This window comes from Micropterus dolomieu, linkage group LG17 (genome assembly GCF_021292245.1).
Source record: "Micropterus dolomieu isolate WLL.071019.BEF.003 ecotype Adirondacks linkage group LG17, ASM2129224v1, whole genome shotgun sequence".
Lineage (NCBI taxonomy): Eukaryota > Metazoa > Chordata > Actinopteri > Centrarchiformes > Centrarchidae > Micropterus > Micropterus dolomieu.
Window position 1 is genome coordinate 34717751 of NC_060166.1, and position 22533 is coordinate 34740283.

At 40.7% G+C, this 22533-nt stretch overlaps 2 protein-coding genes and 1 long non-coding RNA gene across 6 annotated transcripts in view; 1 reads left to right on the plus strand and 2 right to left on the minus strand.

The window, feature by feature from the left end:
* Positions 1-188: 188 nt before the first annotated feature.
* Positions 189-13044, minus strand: zgc:152863 (uncharacterized protein LOC562658 homolog). Of its 2 annotated transcripts, none has more exons than XM_046074079.1 (6): positions 13028-13044; positions 12583-12885; positions 7017-7123; positions 3966-4169; positions 1526-1670; positions 189-1225 (listed from the first exon to the last, which is right to left on the minus strand). In XM_046074079.1, exons 1-6 carry the CDS (start codon positions 13036-13038, stop codon positions 904-906), a joined length of 1092 nt encoding a protein of 363 aa, XP_045930035.1. In that variant the 5' UTR covers positions 13039-13044; the 3' UTR covers positions 189-903. The 2 variants fall into 2 exon arrangements, with proteins under 2 accessions (XP_045930035.1, XP_045930034.1); XM_046074078.1 differs by having other exon boundaries at positions 189-1228.
* A 1270-nt stretch (positions 13045-14314) lies between these two features.
* On the plus strand, positions 14315-16504 carry LOC123985543. The gene is made up of 2 exons (XR_006828703.1): positions 14315-14543; positions 15454-16504. It is a non-coding gene; the product is annotated as an uncharacterized LOC123985543 (long non-coding RNA).
* The window catches only part of pak4 (p21 protein (Cdc42/Rac)-activated kinase 4), a 42215-nt gene continuing 35844 nt past the window's right edge, over positions 16163-22533 (minus strand). For all 3 annotated transcript variants that reach the window (XM_046073137.1, XM_046073135.1, XM_046073136.1), the window contains exon 11: positions 16163-21989. In XM_046073137.1, the coding sequence (XP_045929093.1) occupies positions 21834-21989 (156 nt within the window). In that variant the 3' untranslated portion in view covers positions 16163-21833. The remainder of the gene's footprint in view (positions 21990-22533) is intronic.

Consider the following 22533-nt stretch of genomic DNA (forward strand, 5'->3'; position numbering starts at 1 on the left):
TGTCAGCGAGCAGAAAGATTCTTTTTACTGTACATTTAAACTCATCAGTATTATTCATTTTTATTTCACTCACCACGGAATGAACACAAGAGAAACACTTTTAAAGACTGTTTGGTTCCAAAGCATTTTCAAGTCTAAATATCTGTACACTAATTAACATGTTTTTTTAAATTAACATCAAAACATGGTCCAAATTGAGTCACCATTTATTACCGGAGTGTCTGCACACAATGCTGGCTTCAAATCCACAATATGTGCGCCACAGCCCAATAAGACTCAAAGAGAAATGCTGTACAAAAGATAGAAATGGAGTCAGTTGCTGTGGAAACACAGGTTTTTGCAACAGCACGCCCCTGACTTCACGAAGGAAGCCTCGATTGGCCCCGTCACTGACGGGAAGGATAGACGATGTCTCCAGAGCAACACTGAAAACACACACACACTTAAATTTTCATGTTACTGCTGTCCTGTGAAAACCACGTTTTAGGATTTTTAAAGGTTTTCATTTTCACAAACAATGACATGCATTGTTCACACTAAAACCAGGGTAGTTACATTCATACAATAAACTATACAATCAACATTTAATTTACTGCACTTTAGCCCTCTTCAGTCAGGTCTTTGTGACCTAACAACTGGCCAGTCAGAGCTTATCAGCTTTGTCTAAAATAGCGTGTGATAGGACAGAGTGTCCCGATGCTGGTGAGCTGCAGCCAACCAGAAAAAGTGCAGGAGTCTGCTGTCAGTCCGCGTTTTTTTTTTTTTTTTTTCCAGCCATCATTTGGCTTTTATCATCTGCAGAGTAAACACTGCACTGCAGCAATCAGCTGTCAATCAAAATTGCGCCTTCATTGCTTAACAACTGCACCCCGTGTGTCACATATGAACCCCTCATTCTGACAATCAAGTGTCCTTGTCATCTGAAAGTGCAACTTGTAGCTGCCGGACGTCCCCGTCACTTATCCTATCTCTGGCACGTGATGACTGGACCTCCTCGTAAGGGGGAGGGGGGTTGTCAGGGCTTTGGCTGGACAAGAGGGGGCGGTGACTGCCGTCCGATTGGTTGTTGAGAGACTCCTCCTGAGCAAGTAGGAGCTGGGTGGGTCCAGGTGCTGAGCAGGCGGGCAAACGCTGCCCCCAGCTGCCGTACACCGCCTCCTCATAGGAGGGGAGAGAGACAGGAAGTCCATCCACCATCAGGTCCAGCTGGTCTGAGGAGCGACGGCTGCTGGGACAGAGAGAGAATTACTTAATGTAGAATAAGCAGGTGTTGTTGTAAAGGTGAAGTGGGGAATATTTTGACGTTTGATATGCTACAGTAACAAGTTTTCACAAACTCTCAATTGCAGCATGTGGTGTTCAGGTGTTACAGCAGACTCGTGGAGTTTTTAATGATTTTGTGAGTTTTATTTTCCTTCTAAAAAGAAATTTGTGGAAGTGAATCTAAACCACAATTTCTACTTTTCAAATTAGCTGAGCTGCTATACAATATTTCCAAAATCACTGCAGTAAATGATCTCCTTACCTGTGTGATTGACAGGGGTAGAGGCGCGACTTGACGACCAGGCAGGCAGTGGTGGTGAGCAGAAAGATGGACACTCCCACCGCTGTTGTGGCCATGCTTGGCATCGAGTCATTCACTCCGGTGTCAGAGTTCACGTTAGGACCCTCTGAGGGGAGAAAAGACAGACGTTTAGAGTAGAAACACAGATACCACACAGATACCTAGAGGAAGTGATCTGTGGTCGAATGCTGGCAGCTCAAGCAACAATACTCAAACATTTGCTGCTTCAGGCTTCACAAATGTGCTGCTTTTTCCTTTTTATGTAAGTGTGGATTGAATGTTTTATTACTTATTTACTAATCATTAATTACAGCAACAGGACAAAAAGATCTCTTCTGACCATTTATCCAACAGAAAAATCAGACATTGACCCAGAATTACAAAGTGTGTGCATGTAGTTTGTGTTTAAAACATTGTTTTGGTGGTTATATAATTGCTAAAAGGTAAATTTAACTTTAAGACAAGGAGCTGAAGCTGTGAAATAAAGTCTAAATGTGTGGCTACCTACTACCTGTGGTGCACTACTGTGGAAAAACCCAGGTATTCTGGCTAGACAGGTTTAACAGAAAAAGATTATCAAATACAAGAATCTACGAGTTGAAGTTTTTAATCTCGTGATGTGTTTTTTTTCTGTGCCCATGATAATACGACAGTAGCTTTCCACAAGGCCGTGACAGCGTCAACACAGAGGAAATGTTTAATGGTTATTATGGTGGCTTCGCCCGCTTCCTCGTTCTGCATTCCGACTTCCTGTCGCAGTGCGTTTGAGTGAATGGCGACAGAGGAAGTCGGAACTGGTCTGAGGAAAGTAAAGCTTCAAGTTCCCCTGCAGAGAGTCTGAGCGCGTTTCTGTTAAGTAGGTCAAAAGATGAACGTGAGCTGCTGCTGCTGCTGCTGCTGCTGGGTTTGTATCAGAGGGATCAGGCCTCAGTCTCACCACACTTTAATATTCAGAGGCCCAAAATGAAGGCTGACCTTTCTTCCTGATCTTACTGATTAAAGTTTCATTCATTAGTGAGATAGAGAGAAAACCCGATCTCAGTTGACTGCAGTGGGGAAGTTTAGTTCTTGAAGCAACAACAAAATGAATACAACCTAAAATCAATTCAAATGTACTGGTTTACTGTTAGATCTACAAACGTAACAGTGCTGTGCAGCACTATAAAACTCCCAGTAGCCTCTAAGACGTCTGACACAGCCAGACCGCATCTCATCAGGAATTGGCTATAACACATATTTTACATATAAGTAGACCCACTGGGAATCAAACCCTGTAACCACAACAGTGACACGCCATCTGTTTCCTGAACACTCGAAACAAGAAGGAACTGTCACAAAGTGACTAATCAGCCTTTAAACCATCTGAGTCAAAGCTATGAAGAGTCATAGATTATAAACTGAGCTAATCACTGAGGAATGCTGTGATGGGAGTGCTGGGAAATGTCAAGAGATGTTTAGAGTCGTCCAAGAACATCTGCTTACTAATAAAGAAAGGAATTTTAAAGTCACATGACTTCACTCCAAACTCAGTACCCAGAAAGAGTCAAGTGGAAACAATAGAGGCCCCAGAGGGTATCGACCTACTAACCTGGCTGTTTGTGCGCGACCCACTGAGCTCCATGAGACTGAAATATTCTCTCTGCTGCGACTGACCCAAGTATTTTAAATAAAACACTCGATGAATCTGATTATCATTTAAGGTTTGTAGGAAGAGTCCCCGAACATTTACACAATAAAACACCGCCTCACCAATGACTGAATTATAAAACCAGGTTTTCACTGTGTCCACTACCCAGTGACACGACTATCAGTGAGTATTTCTTTTACTGATGTGAAAACACAAAGTATAACCAGGTAGTCTCGGATCGAAGACACTCCCAGCACAGTGTTGTTGTTTGGTTACAACTAACAGTAAACTATTTATCTTAATTATTTAATTTAAGAAATTTCTATAATTTGTCTGTTGCAACTTTTCATAGCCCAAAGTTACTTATTTTGTCCGACTAACCAAACTAGAGTAAAAAAGCAGCAAATTCTAACACCCAAGAAACTGAAGACAAGAACGTGTCTGGCATTCTTCTTGAAAAATTACATAAAAAAATAATTGATAGACTCTTCAGTTAATGGGCAAGTCGTTTCCAGCCTAGATTGTTTCTGGCATTCAGTGAATTCAAACGAGTGATCTTCTGAACACAAAGCTCGCACACTTAATTCGATAAATCCTTATAGGCAAATTCAATTTTTGCACCTGAATTATTAGAAAAGTGAACTCACTTCACATCAAACCCAAACAGGTTTAATGCAGTTGACGTATGCTCCCCTCAAAAAACATTACAACCTCAACAGATCCTTAGAAAACATAAATACTATATTACTTTTAACAAGACTTCTAAACTCTTACCTTTATTTGGGATGCAGGCGGGTATGGGAGGCAGCCACTTTCCGTGGCGACACCTGGAGACACGGATCTTGCTGCTGATGTGGTATCCGGGCTCACAGAAGAAATGGATGGAGCTCTTCTGGGGGAAACCTCGACACGGGGACGGATCACAGCGGAAACCTCCATGTTCTGGCACCAGAGGGTGAGTGCAGTTGTTCAGTCTGCCTGTAGACACACAAGCGATAAGAGCAGGTTTTTAAAAAGGGGACATGTTGCCTGTGTGCACTGGAGGTCAGTTTAGTTTTAATTCATTTTTAAAGTGGGTCTGCTAGTTTAGTTTTTAGTTTTGAGAAATGCTTAGTTTTGGTTAGGTTTTTATTAGTTTCAGTATTTCTTTATAATATGTCACATTTGTCAGGGGCGAGATTCATAATGTGTAATAAAATCTCAACATTATACAATTTTAAAAAATGCATTCACTTAGGACAGGTGAACAACCACCCACAAGAGACAGCTTTAAAAGATGTGTATCAGCTGCCTGGACTGGGGTTTGCTTCTGTTTCTCTTCGCTTGTTAAGGTAGCTAGGTTAGCCTTCTTGTGCAAGCTTCTGAAATCGACCCTTTATTAAGAAGTGTCCCACATATATGCTCTTATCTGAGACACAAAGCTATCCCAGGGGATCACCTAAATGGGACTCCATGATGCCAGGCGAGGGCGCGGACTAAAATTGGCAAAGTTAAGAAATTGGAAAAGAGATTTCATATCTAACCAAAATACTAGGCCCATGTAGGATCTATAAAATAAACTGACAAAAACAACAACTAAAGACATTCACAAATTTTTGTAAAGCCTTGTTTTTAATTTTTATTTCAGTTAAAAAAAAATATTCACACCTAGTTTTTGTTATTTTGTTGTTGTTTTTATTAACCTTATAATAACCTTGTTCCTCACACCATTGCAACCAGTTAATGTTTATATTTTTCAGAATGAAAACAAAGAATTCCCATCAAACCCTCTTCTGCCTTACTCCTCCTCCATCTCTGCAGCACTACTCCACATGCATTTGTTTTTATTTGGCTTCATAGAAGATTTTCTTTCTCCACAAGCTGCAATCAACTCTGAAAGATTTATCTCAGTATGCATCAAAAGAGCAGTGATTTCTTCTCATATGGTGCTGTAAAGCAGTCTCTTCAGCTACGGTCCAGAGTGTTTATGGTAATTATATTGTTCTCCTATAATTGATGCGATAATAATTCATAGATTTCAAAATGCCAAGGCACACGTGAATGATATCCTCTCTACTGGAGTTACTGTGTCCATCAGCAGAAGATGGTTATCATTGGCACGAGGACAACCTGAAGGCCTGTTTTTTTTATGTTGTTGTTTCTGCAGCATACAGACATGATGTCAGAGGCTGATCGATGATGAGCGAAGATGACACCAGCTGGTAAGAGCGCTGGTACAATGTGAAAGGACTACAAGGTGATATTGTAAACAAATGCTGACATGTGAGTAAAGGGCCCTATAGAGGGTCAGGACTTTATTTAGATGCCTACATTTACACATGTATGTACACATGAATGTACCGCGGTGCGTCCTGTAAGCTCTTTTCCAGCAACTCACTGCTCATTCAGTGAAATGCACACATTATATATCAGATAGTTGCCAGCAACCACCTCTGCCTTACCCAGCAATGTCACCCACTTCCGCTATTTCTTCACCCTCCATCTTAAGTAGAATTATGATTTCCACTACCCCCACAAGCTCCTTAACCCCAGACATCAACATGTGAAGAATAGGTCAAGTGTGAGGCTGAGAGTGGAAAATCACTAGAATTTCTGGAAATGAAGTTACAATGAAAAAAGTCAGAGGCGTTCACTCTGAAAGCAATTTAAACTGTTTTGTGCAGTTAGAAACAGGAAGGAGACAAAGTCACAGGCAAATTTTGAGCAACTTTGTGCTCCAGTCCCAAAAGGCAGTTTGTTTTGAACCTCTGAATGATGAGCTGCACAGAAAGTGACAACATCCTGCATTAAGCTGCCTAAAGTTCAAATTTTAGGCCGCAAAGTTTCGCAATCAGTCACCATAGTGTGATTAAAACTGTGTGCTTCAATCCAAACCACTGGTGAACTTTTATCTGGGTCATAATTACAACTAAACCATAAATCAAACCAAAAAGTTTTTGAGGTTGTTTCATCGTCGTACTGCTGTGGTGTCTCTCAATGGAATGAGTAGGAAAAATCAGTTTTCTACGGATTCTCTGTTGCAGTATTACTAATACAAGAAAACCTCAATTACTAGCCCGGGCTTTTATTTGCTTCTGTCACTGAACTCACCCTGCCTATATCTATGACAGGGCTTTAATTCCTTTACAATGCCGTTATAAATCTGAATAAATGATACTTTGGTGCTTATTGTTTCTGTAAAATTAACTAAATGACTGAATTGTGGAGAATCTAACAGATCTAACAATGTGAAGCATGTACATATTTAAACATTACTGTTGGTATGCACCATCTAAGAGGCTTAGCTCAAGCAGGTGACCCAGTGGGCTTTAAGAGGTTTTATACATCTAAAGAACTTCTATAGAAAACAGATCAGGTGTCTAATTGAGATCTGGGTTTATCGGTCAAAACATGTAGCCACACCAGGCCAGTAACTGGGACTAGGCTTTTAACTGAAGTTTGACGGTATGCAGCAGACTAGCTGGGGAGAGCAGTCAGCTTACAGTCACCATTAAGTGCTACAAATATTTCACAATGGGATGTTTCATTTTTTTTCTCCTTTGATTAGTTAGTGTAACAAAGAATTCATTACAAAATGCAACAAACTGAATAAATTATGCAATATGAGAAATCTCCATTTTATCCGTTAACGACTGTGTTTCCTGACTGTTTTGAATTTCTATATGTCAGTAAGCATTTTCACTTTGAGAACATTTTTGACAAATATTCACCTGCCTGCTAAAATGAATGAAGAAATGCATGAATGTTGGGAGGTGATGCAGGATAACATAAGTTAAACAGAGGCGTGAGGGGTTTTGGGCGGACAGGTGGGGTCAGAGGTCATACCTGTAGCGAGGAGCGGTGAGAAAGCCAGAAGGAGGAGTCCACAGACCAGACTGTAATGTCCGCACGGCCATGGATACAGGACTGACGCAGACATCAAACCAGACTTCCTAATGAGACAACAGAGATGAAGAGTCAGAAGCAGAGAAAACACACGCAAACACGCCAGCAACCATCTTCCCTCACACACACACACACACACACACACACACACACACACACACTGACGTCCAGCACACAAGAAGCTGAAGTCACACCTTTCATCTCTCAAATGTCTGAAACTGGAAATGACATCACAGTTGTGAAAGAAAAGGGTATTTTTCAGTCTAAATGTGTTGTCAGCTGCAAAACTGGCCCTTGTTTGCTTTAATCCAGAGAAGTCTGACTGTTCATTCACACCTGCTGTTCATTCACACCTGTCAGCTGCCACCACACACCTGTCAGCTGCCACCACACACCTGTGCTTGCTTCTCCTGTTGCTGACTGAGCAGCAGCATTGATGAGGGTCATCATTTTGATTTTCCAAACACAACCTGAGATTTGAACCAGTGACCTGCCGTTTGTGCCCTCTGACATTTCTGATACACAAGAGACCAAAATCTGAAATCACTGGAATAGAGCTTTAACTAGAAATTATTTTCATATTCGATTAATCTGCTAATTTTTTTTCTCAAAGTTTCCTCTATAAAACAATTTAAAATGCTCAACCCAATTTCCTAAAGGCCAAGGTGATGTCATCAAAGGTCGGGATTAGTCCAATCAGTCCAAACTCATAAATATTCAGTAATCTATAATGTTAACATGAGGGAAAGCAGCACATTTTCACAATTAAGAAACTCAAAAAAGATAATGACCTAAAATGATCTAAATGATAAGTTGATTATGAACAATTAATATTCAGTCGATTGACACATCGATTATTTAACTAATTGTTGCAGCTCTGCACTGAAACTAATTTTACTTATGTAATTTTTCACAGGAAGACAAGCGTCTTCTCCCCATTCTGTGCAATAAAGCAGCTTGGGTAACACACAAAGTATTTAAAACATTTACGCTGTAAATTGCAGGCTGAATTCTAAAGAGTTACCACTACTTCCCTTTACGTTCTAAAACTATCTTGCAAGTTATTTACAAATCCAACCAGCTGGCACAAGCTGTAAACTGCAGCAGAAGAGTCAGTCTCAGCAAAAATCAACCTTTCACCACCCTGAAAGGCATTTAGAAAATGTGATCATTTGCAGCCAACTCACCTGTAAATCATAACAATCCAGAGTCCAAAACAAAAAATCAACCTAAAACATATAAATATGCAAATATTAAGCAACACCTTTAAATAAACGTTGCTTCTATGTTCTGCCTTGTTGTCTCATCTTCCAATCAGACCTTTTACAACACAACCACAACCCTGGCTTGACTTCAACCGGTTAGCCGAACTGATAGTGAAACCGACACCTCACGCTTTTCACTGTTTCAACATCGACCGTATTGACCAATAGTCACACCTGACAGCTGAGCTAAAGCTAAACTTTCCTCATGCCAAAACAGAAGCCGATCACCACAACAACCCAAACTCTTTCTCCAGATGACTTGCACCGCCCTCGCCCCAGACAAGCACTTCCTGAGATAAACTAGTGCCAACGGAGCCAGGGCTCTGCTGAAGTGTCAACTTAAATGCCACAGTGAGTTTTTAGTGTGCGTGAAAACATGTAGGTGTAGGTGTGCTTTGCCGTCTTCAGTGTGTGTGTTGGGCTTTCATGTCAAGGGAAATGCCAGTCATCTCAGGAGCGGCGAGGGAGGGCCCCTGCCTCAGAGTGCCAGTCTGATGGGCACACATGCACAAACACGCACGCACGCACACACATAGGAATCAAACATTACAGAGGTTTAACACACACACATTTACAGCTCCATCTTATGTGACCACAATCTGCGTGGGAGATCTGCATCTTAGTCATCATGGCCCTCTGAAATATTATAACTTCTACTGTAATGTTTGTCAAGTTGGAAAAAGGGAGGCAACAGAATTATTGTGACAACAGAAAATTATTCTAAATTAATAGTTTATTCTATTTCATGTGATAACTGCACTGTTTGTGATGCTGTTAAACGTCTCACATCCGTAACGTAACCAGCCTGTGAAATAACTGCCTGGCTTCACTCGGACCACATTTTCACGAACGTATAAATGAAAGCAGTGCTAAGAGATGTAACGCATCAACGCCGTCAAATCAGTCACCATAAACATCTCTGGCAAGCCTTAAATGCCAGCTTTTCCCAATGATTTCAGAGTCAGCTGGCACAATCTGGCAGTGTGGTGAAGACTGAAGGCTGCGCACAATATGACTGACAGCATGTTTGAGCTTCACTACAGGTGACTTCACACTCTGGGGGACTGGATGTCCTCCAATGTCGAAATCCTGACAAAAAACTAGTGTCTTGTCTCCCCTCCATCCTCTACACCTGCCCTTCATAACTGAAGTTGATTTAAGTTCAAACACAGAACCACTGTGTCTTTCTGTACTGAACATGGGCTAACAGTCACAAACATGTTGTTTATATGCATAAAAGATCAGTGATGACTTGTTAAACTGATTCTGTATTTGATGGAAGCCCCCCCTGGTTTTGTGTACTCACGCCTACTGGTGACTCAGATAAGATCAGACTCATTATCTTGTCGTCAAGTAAAATTTGCTACAGTAAACACTACTTTCGTGCATGGTCGACCCTTTCCTTGGAAATCTGACACGCAGGAAGTGATGCATGTTGTGTTTCCAGCTACAACAGCGATTTGTTTGGTGCAAACCGAGGAAGAGCTGGATAATAGGCAAGAGCGATGACGACACAACCAAGACAAAGGTTCCCATCAACAGAAACTTCCACAGGGAAAATGCCAAGAAAAACATGCTGCAGGAAGTGTTCAAATCACCTGACCTCTGAGAATAAACTGAACGCCAAGAACAGAAAACATGCAGGATGACCTCGGAAAGTCTTCTTTGACTCAGTTATGGTAAGTTTGTAGTCTTCAGTATTGCGTTGTCTTCACCCACTGAACCACATCTGACAGTCTTGGTTGATCAGTAGCAGCAAAGGTATCTCTGCCATGTTGAACTTTCTGCTCTGCTGCTTTACAGTTTTTCAGAATGTGTGAAACTTCCTACAGAGGTAGAATGCAGACGAATTAAAATTTGGTGCCAGGGTTTGTTTTTCTCTTTTAACGGGTTTGTTTCTCTTTAAGTTTTTAACCACAACTGACAATGTGTTTAACATGTCTGTTTAAAACACAGTATAATACAGTATTAATGTTCTGTTAGGGCTCCTGGAAACCCTCAAACATCTCAAAAAACATACTTTTAAGAGAATTGCTTACAAACATGAATTTGAACTGATGATGCTACAGAAAAGGATGCATTAGTTAGATTTGGGATCTCAGAGAGATGTCCCTTTTCAGATATTTTCATCTGCTCTATATCTGTGGTTGGTGTGGACAGTAGTTTTTTTTGACACTCTACTGCTAAAACATACTAAATACAAAATAATCTTGTTTGGATTTCTGAGTTTGACCTCTCAGGGGTCGACGTAACCTGAAGTAGCATCATCAGAAGGGTTGTGACTTCAACACTTGTCTATTTTTAAATATATATATATATATATATTTCACAATTATTGTTATTATCATTACACATACAGCTGGGAGGAAGTAAAGCAGATTACAACCGAGCGCAAATGTTTTACGCAGACCACGCCTTCAAGACTTCCTCTTGGCTATATTTAATTTGGTAGAAGTGGATTTAATTTAAACTGGAGGACAGCGTGATGCGGCAGCATGAACCTCCACTTGCTCAGCCTGTTTGACGGGATGGTCGGGGTTTGTAAAGCTTTCAACAGCCAGTGTGGGCTACACAATGCACAACACACACAGCACACAGTGGGAGTGCTGATGTTGCGTTACTGAACAGGTCGGAGGGATGTCACACCTTCTGTTAGGATGTGGTGCACAAAACAGAGACATAAATGCTTTTATGACTTCATCCATGAAACACTTCATATTCAAAGTTAATGCTGGTTAAACATTAAGCTTCTTAAGTTAACAGTAACACCCATCATGAATGTAAAACACCAGCAGCTCAGATTAAATGTTCCTGAGATAAATCAGACACTTCATCCCCACCGCTGTCGGCCTTCTCCAACCCTCATTACCATGGGTATCTTTTTTATTGTTTTATTTTAATATTTATTAATGAATTTATTACCAGTTCCACGTGTAGGGTTAGGGTTAATAAGCTTTTAGCCTTTGAATGTTTTCTGTTTTTCTTTTCCTATCTCTTGTTTGTCTAATGATCTGATTGGTTAGCTGCTGCATATAACTGCTCTTACACGGATAAAAAACACTGCATTGAATTGAAATGCACTAATGTCTACCAGGTGTTGCTACTTCAGTCTTATCTGTGAGTCAAGTGGTGCCATTTGAGTTAAGGGAGAGTCACAGCAGGTCAGGTGTTCACAAACAAGCGCAGGTCACCACACATGGATACAAACCTCCAGGAACATAGATTATGTCCAGCAGATTTACTTAGGGTTGCAACTATTTTCATTAAAGATATTCAATTCAAAGTTATAAAACAGAGTTTTTGAATGTGCATAAGTGTGTATATATATATATATATATATATATATATATATATATATATGTGTATGTGTGTGTGTGTAGGTGTAGCCTATATGTGGGTAATCAAGAGCTATTATTCAGTTGGAGGTGTGATGTATAGCCTACATAGCCTCCTTTTCTCTTTTTTCCTTCTTTGTATCTGACTACATGAAATATTAGTTTTTTTCCCCAAGGATGTCAAAAAAACAAAAACAAAATTGACTAATTGTTTCAGCTCTAGATTTAATTATAGTGGAAATAAACTATTAAAATACACACCTAAAACCTCTGAACCTCAGACAAGCCCTTCAAGGACTTTAACAAGTCTGAAATTGCATGAAATGCCCTTAAATGAACCCTTGAAGGCTTAAAAAACCTGGACTCATAAAAGAGGGACCTCCTGTAATCTGTACAAAAACCTCTTAAAACCTCCGGAGACCCTGCCAGTCAACCCCCTCAGTGAACCCTGAACTGAAACTGATCTGTAACACAGTTTATTATGTAGCCTAGATCCTTTGTTCCGCAGCAACATCGGTGTGTCAGTGGAAGCTTCACGAGTTCACAATCATATTAAGGGATTATTAACTATTAGTCATGGTTGAGCTACTATTTATCACTTAATTACCAATAATTAACAGGCACGGACTGAATTTAGCGCACCAGCTCTATATCAGCTCAAAACTACAAGACCAATCATTCAACCTACTTCATCAAATAAATAACAGTGCGCTCCTGTTTTTGCACACAGCAGCCTATATTTATAATCAGAGGACTGAGATATCGATCTGTTATTTTTAAACACGTTTTAATCAGCGGCTCTCACCACAGGTCCGACGGTCACCGGCAGGTAAAGTTAAAACACCGACACCTCCCCTCTTTGAATGGAGCAAATCTAAAAGCGGTTTAAATGGCGACATGTCTCACCTGAGAGCCGTGAAAGAGGCAGCAGCGGTGAGATCCCGGACTGAAGCGGCTGCTCGCGCTGAGGAGCAGATCTGAGGAGGATTTACTGACAGATCTGAGGATGTAAAGTGAAGATGGATCAGAGCTCGGTTGTCGGCTTGACGGCGGCGGCTCCTGCTCAGCAACAAGTGCGACCTTCTCGGCTGCTCTCGCCCTGACTCATCGATCAGCTGTGTTTGACAGCGACACCCAGGCTTCCTATTGGCTGCTGCGAGCTGCCAAGCACCGCCCACCTGTGGGGCTCCGTCATCTTCTGGAAACGGTCTTCTCACACCACAGAACACACACACACAAAAGCATACAGGTCTTTATGAAAAGGAAATTGCGTCTAGTCCTAACATAAAAATAAATACGTTAAAATAAGAATCACATTCCTGGAAACCTTTTAAAAATGAAAGCCACAAACCCAGAGGCCATGGTTGATGGTGGCACCAGCTAATTAAACTGTGGTGCAAACAAGTTAAAACAAAGCTTAAAGCCTAGCTAGCAGACAAAGATGATAGATGAACGACACCAAGCACTAAAATAAAATTTCAACCTCGTGATGGCGCAAGAGAGAAAGCCAGAACATCACAAAAGTCATCAGGACTCATCCTCAGGGAACCATGAGTGTCTTCACCAAGTCTGGACCAAAGTGGTGGGCCAACCAACCAACATGTTGATAGAGCAGCTAAAAATAGATGTTATTCTGAGAGTTCAATGACCCGGAAGTGTTTAAGTGGCAGCCTGAAGAGAAACACCAATTTTATGCTTGTGACATGAGGCAAAACCTGAATAGAGATTTATTTTCATCATGAAAAACAAGCATATTGAATTAATAGTTAACCATCTCATAATCATATCAAAATACTACTTCCTACTACTACTAAAGCGTCCATGCCAGGAAACTCTATCGGCGACTTATTTAAGACTTTAATAGATATAAGTGGCCTTTTATTGTGGCCAGCTTAAGACACACCTGTGCAATCCCCATGCTGTCTGATCAGCATCTTGATATGCCACACCTGTGAGGTGGATGGATTATCTCGGCAAAGGAGAAGTGCTCACTAACACAGATTTTGTGAACAATATTTGAGAGAAATAGGCCTTTTGTGTACATAGAGAAAGTCTTAGATCTTGGAGTTCAGCTCATGATGAATGGGGGCAAAAACAAAAGTGTGTTTATAATTTTTATTGGATATTGGAAAATGGAGCAGAAGTACAAATTGCAAAAAATGTCCCAGATTACCCAAATTCTCTAATTTGCATCCAAATTGTTTTCCCCTTTATTATTAGGCTATACGTTTATTACATTCCTTACAGTTGAACTAACTGATATATTTATTACAGTTTTAAATTTCAGTTCTAACTAGTTTATCCTCCCTGTGTTTGTTATATTGTTTTGTCCCGTTTCTAAATTGCCACGTGTCCATAAGTGGTGACCTAGTTTCATGTGCAATGTGATCCTTCTGTGGGAAATTATTGTTTTTCGGAATAACAGTGAACTCTAAACCATAAAATCTCTATACTGTATTTTTAAAATCACCAACCCGTCATGCATAAATGCACACTGATACTAAATTATAAATTTAACTCTGAACTCAGATAATTATACTTAAACTAGCCACTAAAGTCATTAAGAACCTTTCCCAAAATCATATACTCTCACACACAAACCACACACAGCTGTCCTGTGGTCTGTAATGGCTGTCATTGTTTTGAGCTTGACTGTTCACAGTAAAGGCTGCAGAGCTACAGCCTGCAGAGCAGTCAGCTGCTCAGTTACTCCAACTGAATGGGTGACTTGACGGAAGTGCTAAAAATACAGTGCTGACTCTGCTGCTGCTACGGTAGAGAAGAATATCTTCTGGTTTTCCACTGAAAGCTGCAGTATCAGCTCATCAAGCAGCATGTGGGAACTGCATCAAGCATGCATCAGTTAGGTGAGTGAAAGATTAAATTTAAGCCATATTATGACACTTATGTAACACTGTGGAGCCAAACTTATCAACACGGTAATTTTGGTAAACCTAACCCCAAACTGACTACACCGATTAGCTCCCGCACCCTAAATTCACTCTCTGTTCCTCGTTTCTGTCAAGTTTTACTGCCTCAAACACATTTTCTAAAACCAGTGAACAACATGGCCTCTCAGTAGAGTCAGTGAGTGTTTTTAACAGCTCTTGCACAAACATATAAGATTCTGTAGTTACAGTCAGATGTTAAAAGCTTCTTCAGAGAAACTGTATTCTCAGGAGCGTAAACATGCAGGAACACAGAGCGGAAAAGGAAAAAAAATTACCACAACTAGTCTGGGTGCCTTATCTAATAATATTCGGAAAGTGGTCGTCCGTATCAGTGATTTGATAACTCTCTCTGAGCCTGATAACTGCTTGAGATTATGTTTAGATCTTCTGGATCTTACTTGCTTGCTTTTATTGTGAAGTTCATCATCATGTCCTCATCTTTTAATAACTCCAAAAGAATTAGCTGTGTTTGACAGCGACACTCGGGCTTCCTTTTGGCCTGTGCGGGCCGCAAAACACCGCCCACCTGCACTGCTCCATCATCTTCTGGAAACACTCTTTATCTCACACCTCAGAAACACACGCACACAGTTATTTCTGAAAAAATTGTGGTCAGTCTCAACATAAAAATAAATATATACAAATAAGTAATTACATTAACATAAAAATATTATTCCTGGAAACCTTTTAGAACGAAAGCCACAAACCCAGAGTACATGGTGTCACCTGCAAAAAAGTTCAAATAAAAGCGAACAGCCTTTGCTAGCAGACAAAGATGACACACACACAAATGATATCATGCACTAAAAGCAAATTTCAACTGCAGGATGGAGCTGGAGGGAAAGCCAGAAGATCATCAAAGCCATCAGAACTCATCCTCTGGGAACCATGAGGGTCTCTACCAAATCTCATGTCAGTCCATCCAGACGTTTTTGTGATATTTAAGTCTTTTACCTATATATCTGTTAGTTTTACATTTCAGTTCTAACTACTTAGTGTTGTTTGTTATATTGTTCTGTACTTCATGTGTAATGTGCAACTCCTAAAGGAAATAATGCACCTAAATCACTTCAACAGTTAAGCGGAAGCTGATCGTGTACTTTACATTTCAGACCCAACACCAACACCAGGTCGAGATATTCTAGCACCCTTATATTCCTGTTGTCTGAACACCTACTTGCTTGTAAATGATTATGAAAAAAATCCCACACAAAGAGCATTTCAGGGTTTGAACACAGTCTCTAAGACAAGATGCTGATGATGAAGGTGTTAAGTCCTTTGCAGAGTTACTAAAAAGAGATGGTTTTATAGATGTGAATATGCTACAAGAACTGAAATGTACTTATTTTACAATTAGGAATCTCTCATTGGATCACTTGTTTGGAGCTGAAAGAATATAAAGCAGGGGAAAATAGCCAGATGGTCTGATAGAGCAATATGTATTTAGTTTAAATTGTTAACAAATTGTTTTTGCATCTGATTTGTGATCTGAAACATCAGTGGTTAATCCTTCACAATCAAAGAGGAAGAGAGTCTTTTCAGTTTACACATTTAGCAATCACACACATAGAGAAACAGATAATGGCAGATCAGATACACATTTCTCTTCAGCCTCTTATGGTTTATGTTCATTATGCAACTACTCTGCACGACCGATTAACATTTAGTCGAGCCAAGTCTGACAAAAGAGCTGAGATGTCCCAAAAGGCCACCATTGCAACATGACTTTTCCTCTGGAACCACTTTTCTTTTCTTTACCCATCCAACAATTGTTTTTCAGTGTGTAATGAGCCTTCAAGCTGCTAGCATGGCTCCTTATTGTATCACTTTTGGCCATGTTTGCATTTCACCAAGTAAATACATGTTTCTGATTAGAATCTCTTTTCCATTTCGACCTTTCCTGCATTCATGCATAGTGAGTGCCCTCAGTGGAGAACAACACTTCAAAAACACACAAACAGAAAACAGACACCAAAGGAGACTTTTATAAAATCTGTATTTGCAAAAAAAAAGTAAAATTTGCAAAGTGAAATCTATGTTTTTTTACAATACCAGTGAAGTTTACAAAAAAACAAAAAACGGCTGCTGGAATCTGCAACAGATCAACAAAATCAGCTTTAACACAAAAGGCGAGTCAGTGAGAAGCATTAACAGTCCATCGGAGAAGGAATTAATTCGGTTTTTAGGCTGGTTGGTCAGTAGTGGTCATGGTTCTGGTGACTCCACATGTTGGAAACCAGAAGTAAGTCCTGCAGGGGGTTTTTCCAAGAAGAAAGACTACTCACAGGACAGGACAATCCCTAAAGATGCCTGACAAGATGCTGCTAAGCAAGGCACTAAACCCTGAACAGCAGCACTGGAGCTGCTCATCTGCTACTAGTGAAGAAATAAAAAACAACTTCTGGAAGCTCTGTGGCGTGAAGCAGGGAGATGCTGAAAACACTGAATCCCAAGCAGTCCTGCTTCTTGAAAAATCCCTTTGGACTGAACCTTGCTCTCCTTCAGAGTATGCAACCGAGGTGAGAAGAGCGCCGACGTTGAGGCCCTCAGTAACCACATTCAAAATAAAAAACAACCCTGAAAAATGCTCAACCTGAAGTATTTTCAGTAACTTGAAAAACTGTCAGGAATGTTAATGAGAGATGTCACGCATCAGCCAAAAGATGCAAACACCAAGACGCACAACTTGGCATAAAAACCGCATCAAAATGACTCAAAGACTTTTCAGATATGTGAGATGAGAAGAGTAAAGCGTCATGGAGATCTCCCTCCACCTTCTCACAGTCGTAGTGTCAAGTCAGAGTCAGAATCTGTCAAGTAGTGATCGTAAAATGTTAAGGCATGAACTCATGAATATGCATACACATAAAAAACACACACACACAGAACTACCACACAAACAAAGCAGTAGAATCTGGACCATAAAAATGTTGTTACAGTCAACCTAATAAGCAACATCGGTCCACCAGTAGAGGGAACAGATCTGGGATTTTCACATTGATATTCAAAGGACAACTGATCAAAAGTGGGATGAGGCTAAGAGGCTCAACAGGACAACAAAGTCTGGGTCTGGTGTTTGGTTACACCTGGACTAACGGCAGGTGGGACAAGAGTATAAGGGCCAATTTTGGGGAAATAATTTGAAATTTCATTTATATAAAAAACTCCAAATATTTGGAGAATAAAATTTTAAATATGAAGGGGAGCTAATATAACAAGATTTTCATACTCTGTTGTAGTAAACAGTAAACCCAAAGTTACAGGTTTCACCAGTAAGCACCTTCTCACCACTGGTTTTCTAGGATTTTGAAATGGAAACATGGAACATGATGCATGAGCCAATAACTGGACTGTTAGGAAGCAGTGGCTGAAGCATAGTGGGATCATAAAGTTTTTAACAAATAAAACTAATAACTGCAGGCTGCAGTAGTTTTTTTTTTAAGGAAATACTCAAAGGTGTGCGTAATCCAATCAACCTAATCTAAGCATACCGACATTTCGCTCTTGAAGCAACTTACTTTATTCTGTTATGACCTTTCTAAAGCTAATATTTTCAGTCACCTTAACAATCCGTCACATTTATAAATCCACCATTTCACCAGCCGCCTACCTTAAAAGGTACAGCAGGAAACGCCTCTGATGCAATTTACCAGCTTTAAGCAAGAAGCAAGAGTCTATTTGTTGTCAATCCCCAACAACAGTTTATGATCATTTAAAATATAGTAAGTGATGAATGTGCAGTTTGGATTTAAAAGATTCAAATGTGATCAATATTCAAATGTAAGATTCTGACTTTGGAGGAAAAACACTCTTATCCTAAAATATCACAGCCCAAACTAAATCGCCACCGCTCCACCTGACTGTCAGTCTATCATTTCATTCAGCTCAGCTCTCATGTCTCTGATGAGAAGCAAGCGGCTGCAAACATGAAGGATAATAACAGGTTTCATAATCTGTGAGTCATCATTGGCTTGTGCCACGAATGACCACAAAACAGGTCAAGAAACTGACACAGCTGAAAATGTCTGATAAGCTGCCAAGGTATGCAACGCCTACCAGCCTGCAGCAGCAACGTGGAATCAGACAACAGCTTTTAGTTACAGACAGCAACGCCTAGAAGGAAGTATTTTCATTGGTTTAAGCAGCCTGATGGAGTCATCATCTCAGTAACTACCGTAACAAACACGCCTGAAGGGTGCTGCTGCTGATTTAATGCAGTACTTAGTGATCGTGACACAACATAGTGGATAATAGTGACTTCAGTTCACCGGTCACCTCATTCTCTTCAAGAGAGGCTAGATTTGCAGGAATTATCTTATTACAGAGAACAAAATATTAACCTACTTCCTGCTTAAAAGTCTTCAACCTACTCTGTGCTGCTACTCTTCCTCACAAGGCCTCACAGTCATTGGTTTCTCTGTTTGGACATGAAGAACCCACAAAGTGAATGTTTACTTACAGCTGCAGTATTGTATGTATAGCAGTGTGTGTGTGTGTGTGTGTGTGTATATATATATAGTATACGTACACAGAAAAGTACATGACAATGTTCAGTTTGCAACAAGAACAGCGACTGTGCTATGCCATCCAAAACTGTCCAACCCCTCCCTTTGTTTAACTGCAGTTTTGACTTTTTTTTGTAGAGACAAAAGTAATCCTGACAGGAGATGGCATCTAAAAGAGCGAGAAAATGTTATTCTGCATCAGCGGAAAACATTCCGGGTGCAGAAACTCATGGTTAAGAAGGCTACTTGACTGAGGTCTGTTCTGAGGGGAAGAGGCTCTCTGCAGCAGCAGCCTTGGCTTAGAGAGGGGAATGTGTCTGCAGGCCGTGTTTATGTGCACCCCTGTGTTGCATCACCTTGAGAGGGATGACTCATAACAGAGCATAATCTTTAAGTTCATCTTCGGTATCAATCACCATTCATGAAACTACAGGTGTCTGCTGATAAAGACGGCTCCTTTTCCAGCCTGAGGAACATCAAGGCAGAAGTGGGTGTATAATAACAAGACCTGGGCACAAACAGAACACTAATTAATTCTCCATGGTTTCATTCTTTGGGTGGTGTTTGGTGCTGGGGACAATCAGTGGAGCATTTGAAAGGGAATTTAGTGTGAATATACAGTGACTGATCTCAATGTCGTGGTAATAAAAACCCTTTAAACAAGTTAGAGATATTAACTCCACCATGAAAGCTGTTTTCAGCCCCTTTAGAGAACTCACGTAGGTTTCATGGAGTGTCTGCTATTAGTCATTAAATCAACTGAGGCCTGATCTTAAGAGAATGCTAGTAAAGAATTTAATCTAACTTTATGTTTAAGATGAAGTGACAGGATTGGTGTCTGATCAGCACTGATGGAGGACTCCACTCTCTCACTGTCATCCAAAACAACCTGACACAGGTCTGGTAATTATTTTGGCTCATGGGTGTGTGTGTGTGAACATTATTAGCAGCTATTAGTCACTAGTGTTCAGACGGATTTTCCTGAAAGTGTTTCCTACCCTCTAAGTACTTCTGTAATCGTTCTGTCATCTGCCTAAGGGTCCACTTTCACAGAACACAAATGCAAACACTAAAATAACAGATCAAAAACCTACTGTTTTGCTCCTTTCCACCACTCACTCTATAAGGTGGATTCAGGAGCCAGACAGATTAACCAGGCTATCAAACATTAATCGATTCAATAGGACAACCAGTGTAGAACAGGATAAGAACTCCTCCACATCAGCAGCAGGCCATTTACTGAAAACAGCTGCCGCTGTGTTTGTTGAAGGAGAGTGATGACGTTATAAGGAAGCTGACGTGCACCACAGAATAAAAACTCAAACTCGCTGATTGCCTAAAAAGCAGCTCATATTAATTTTCTTTTTTCTACCTCAGAACCATTCGGTTGTGTATTAACTAAGGGTTAAAAGCACGTGGAAAAGCCTACTCTTTAAAAAACAAAACAAAAAAGCTAAAACAGGTGTATGATTTTAAGGGGGTGTCTTCTTGTCCTGTTTGTCTATCTGCCTTTCACATGTCTGTAAAACCGTTGCTGCTCGTCCTTGTGTTATTTTGACCAATGAGGTTAATGGTCAAAAATTCCTATCTAGCCATCTAGAAAAATACCAAAACAAAATAAAATGTCTAGTGTCTATTATCTGCGTGCTGGAAACAACCGGGAGTGCAGCTCGTCGACAGTGCTTCAAAAATCATCACATCTCTAAAATAAACCAAGAAACAAATCATAATAATAAAACAATCACAAAATAGAGATAGTAAAACATGAAAACTGATATATCTCTCTATGTTCATTGTACATACACAGGAAAATAAAGAGGAAATAAGAGAAAAATTCATCTGTTAAAAAAACCACAACTCCAGTGTTTACCTTTTGTCTTAGTGTATGTTTGCTTGTTTACAACAGGAAGCTAGTACTACAAAATAAAGTCCGTGCGACTCATTTCTGAGTCAAAAGATTTCCTCCCTCAGTAGTAAGTTCTGGGTGTGATGAGGATAGCGTCTGGGATCCGTCCGTGAGAGAAGTCTTTGTAGTGAGAAAATTCGGCTTCCAGACCGTCAAATAGTGAGATTAAAATGTCGCTCCCTCTGACTCTAAAATCAGCCAGTGGGTTCACGGCTCCTTCAAAAGCATCCGATTGGTGTGCAAAACCCCACGTTCACACTTAAAATCCAGGTAAGGTCCAAATGGAAAAATAAAAAACAGCCACAGTCTTAATCTTTCCAGGTCAGGCCCTTCAATTAACACAAAACGTTTACATCAAATCAGCTAAAATCACTCCATGGCCCAAGCTGTGGCTTCTCTGCTCTTCTCTCTCTCTCTCTCAAAGTGAGAGCTCACGCACGTATGAGCCATGACACACTGTCAGTGTTGGCAGCATATGTTTACACACGTACACACACGTACACACACACACACACACACACACACACACACTCACTCACTCACACACACACACCGCTTTATTGCCTCTTATTAAGGGAAGTCACTCCCCACGGTTCAGTGATTCACGTAAGAAAATTAGAATACTCCTGCACACCTGGTTTACACTTTGCAGCTCACAGCACTTTCTGAAGCACAGACCCCTCATCCGTGACCTCTGACCTCTGTGGGCCACTCCTCTGTGTGCAGGAGTATTCTGTTCCATCTGAACCTGCACGTGCTGCACTCCAGACTCTGGAGGTCTTAGTGGCACATGTCTCATCTCATCCTGTTCTGCCTCATCAGGGGGACGATGCAGGACGGCGGACCCGCCTTGGTCAAGAAGGGGTGTTTGAGAAGCTCGCTGGCCGAAGCCCTCTGAGCCGGGTCTCGCACCAACATCCTGTCCAGGAAGCCCTTGAGCAGAGGGGAGACCTGGGAGGGGGGAGAGAGAAGTGAGAGGGATAAATGATAAATGATGGGGCAGCGGATAAGACGCCTGCCTTTGGTGTGAGAGACCAGGGTTCAATTCCCCACTATGACACATCCACCAATGTGTCCCTGAGCAAGACACTTAACCCCTAGTTGTTCCAGAGGCTTGCGACCTCTGACATATATAGCAATTGTAAGTCGCTTTGGATAAAAGCGTCAGCTAAATGAATAAGTGTAAGTGAGTGATACTATCCTGCAGGTTCGTTGAATCAGGTGAAATCAGATAACAAGGTTATTCAAAAGTGAGATTGTTGTCCCGTTTCATCTGAATGTCTTTCGTCAGTAATCAGATATCGCCCCTACAGTCTACATATTTTGATTAAGACTCACATATTGGGACCTGTTCAGTGATGTTATAGACTCAAAACTTTCTTTTCTAGCCAGAGAATTTGTACTTGAAGGCTCAGTGACAAAAATGCAGACTTGGCTTTGCTTACTGTATGCATGTTTTCCAGCTCTGTCTGTCTATTTTAGTATCAGTTCTAGT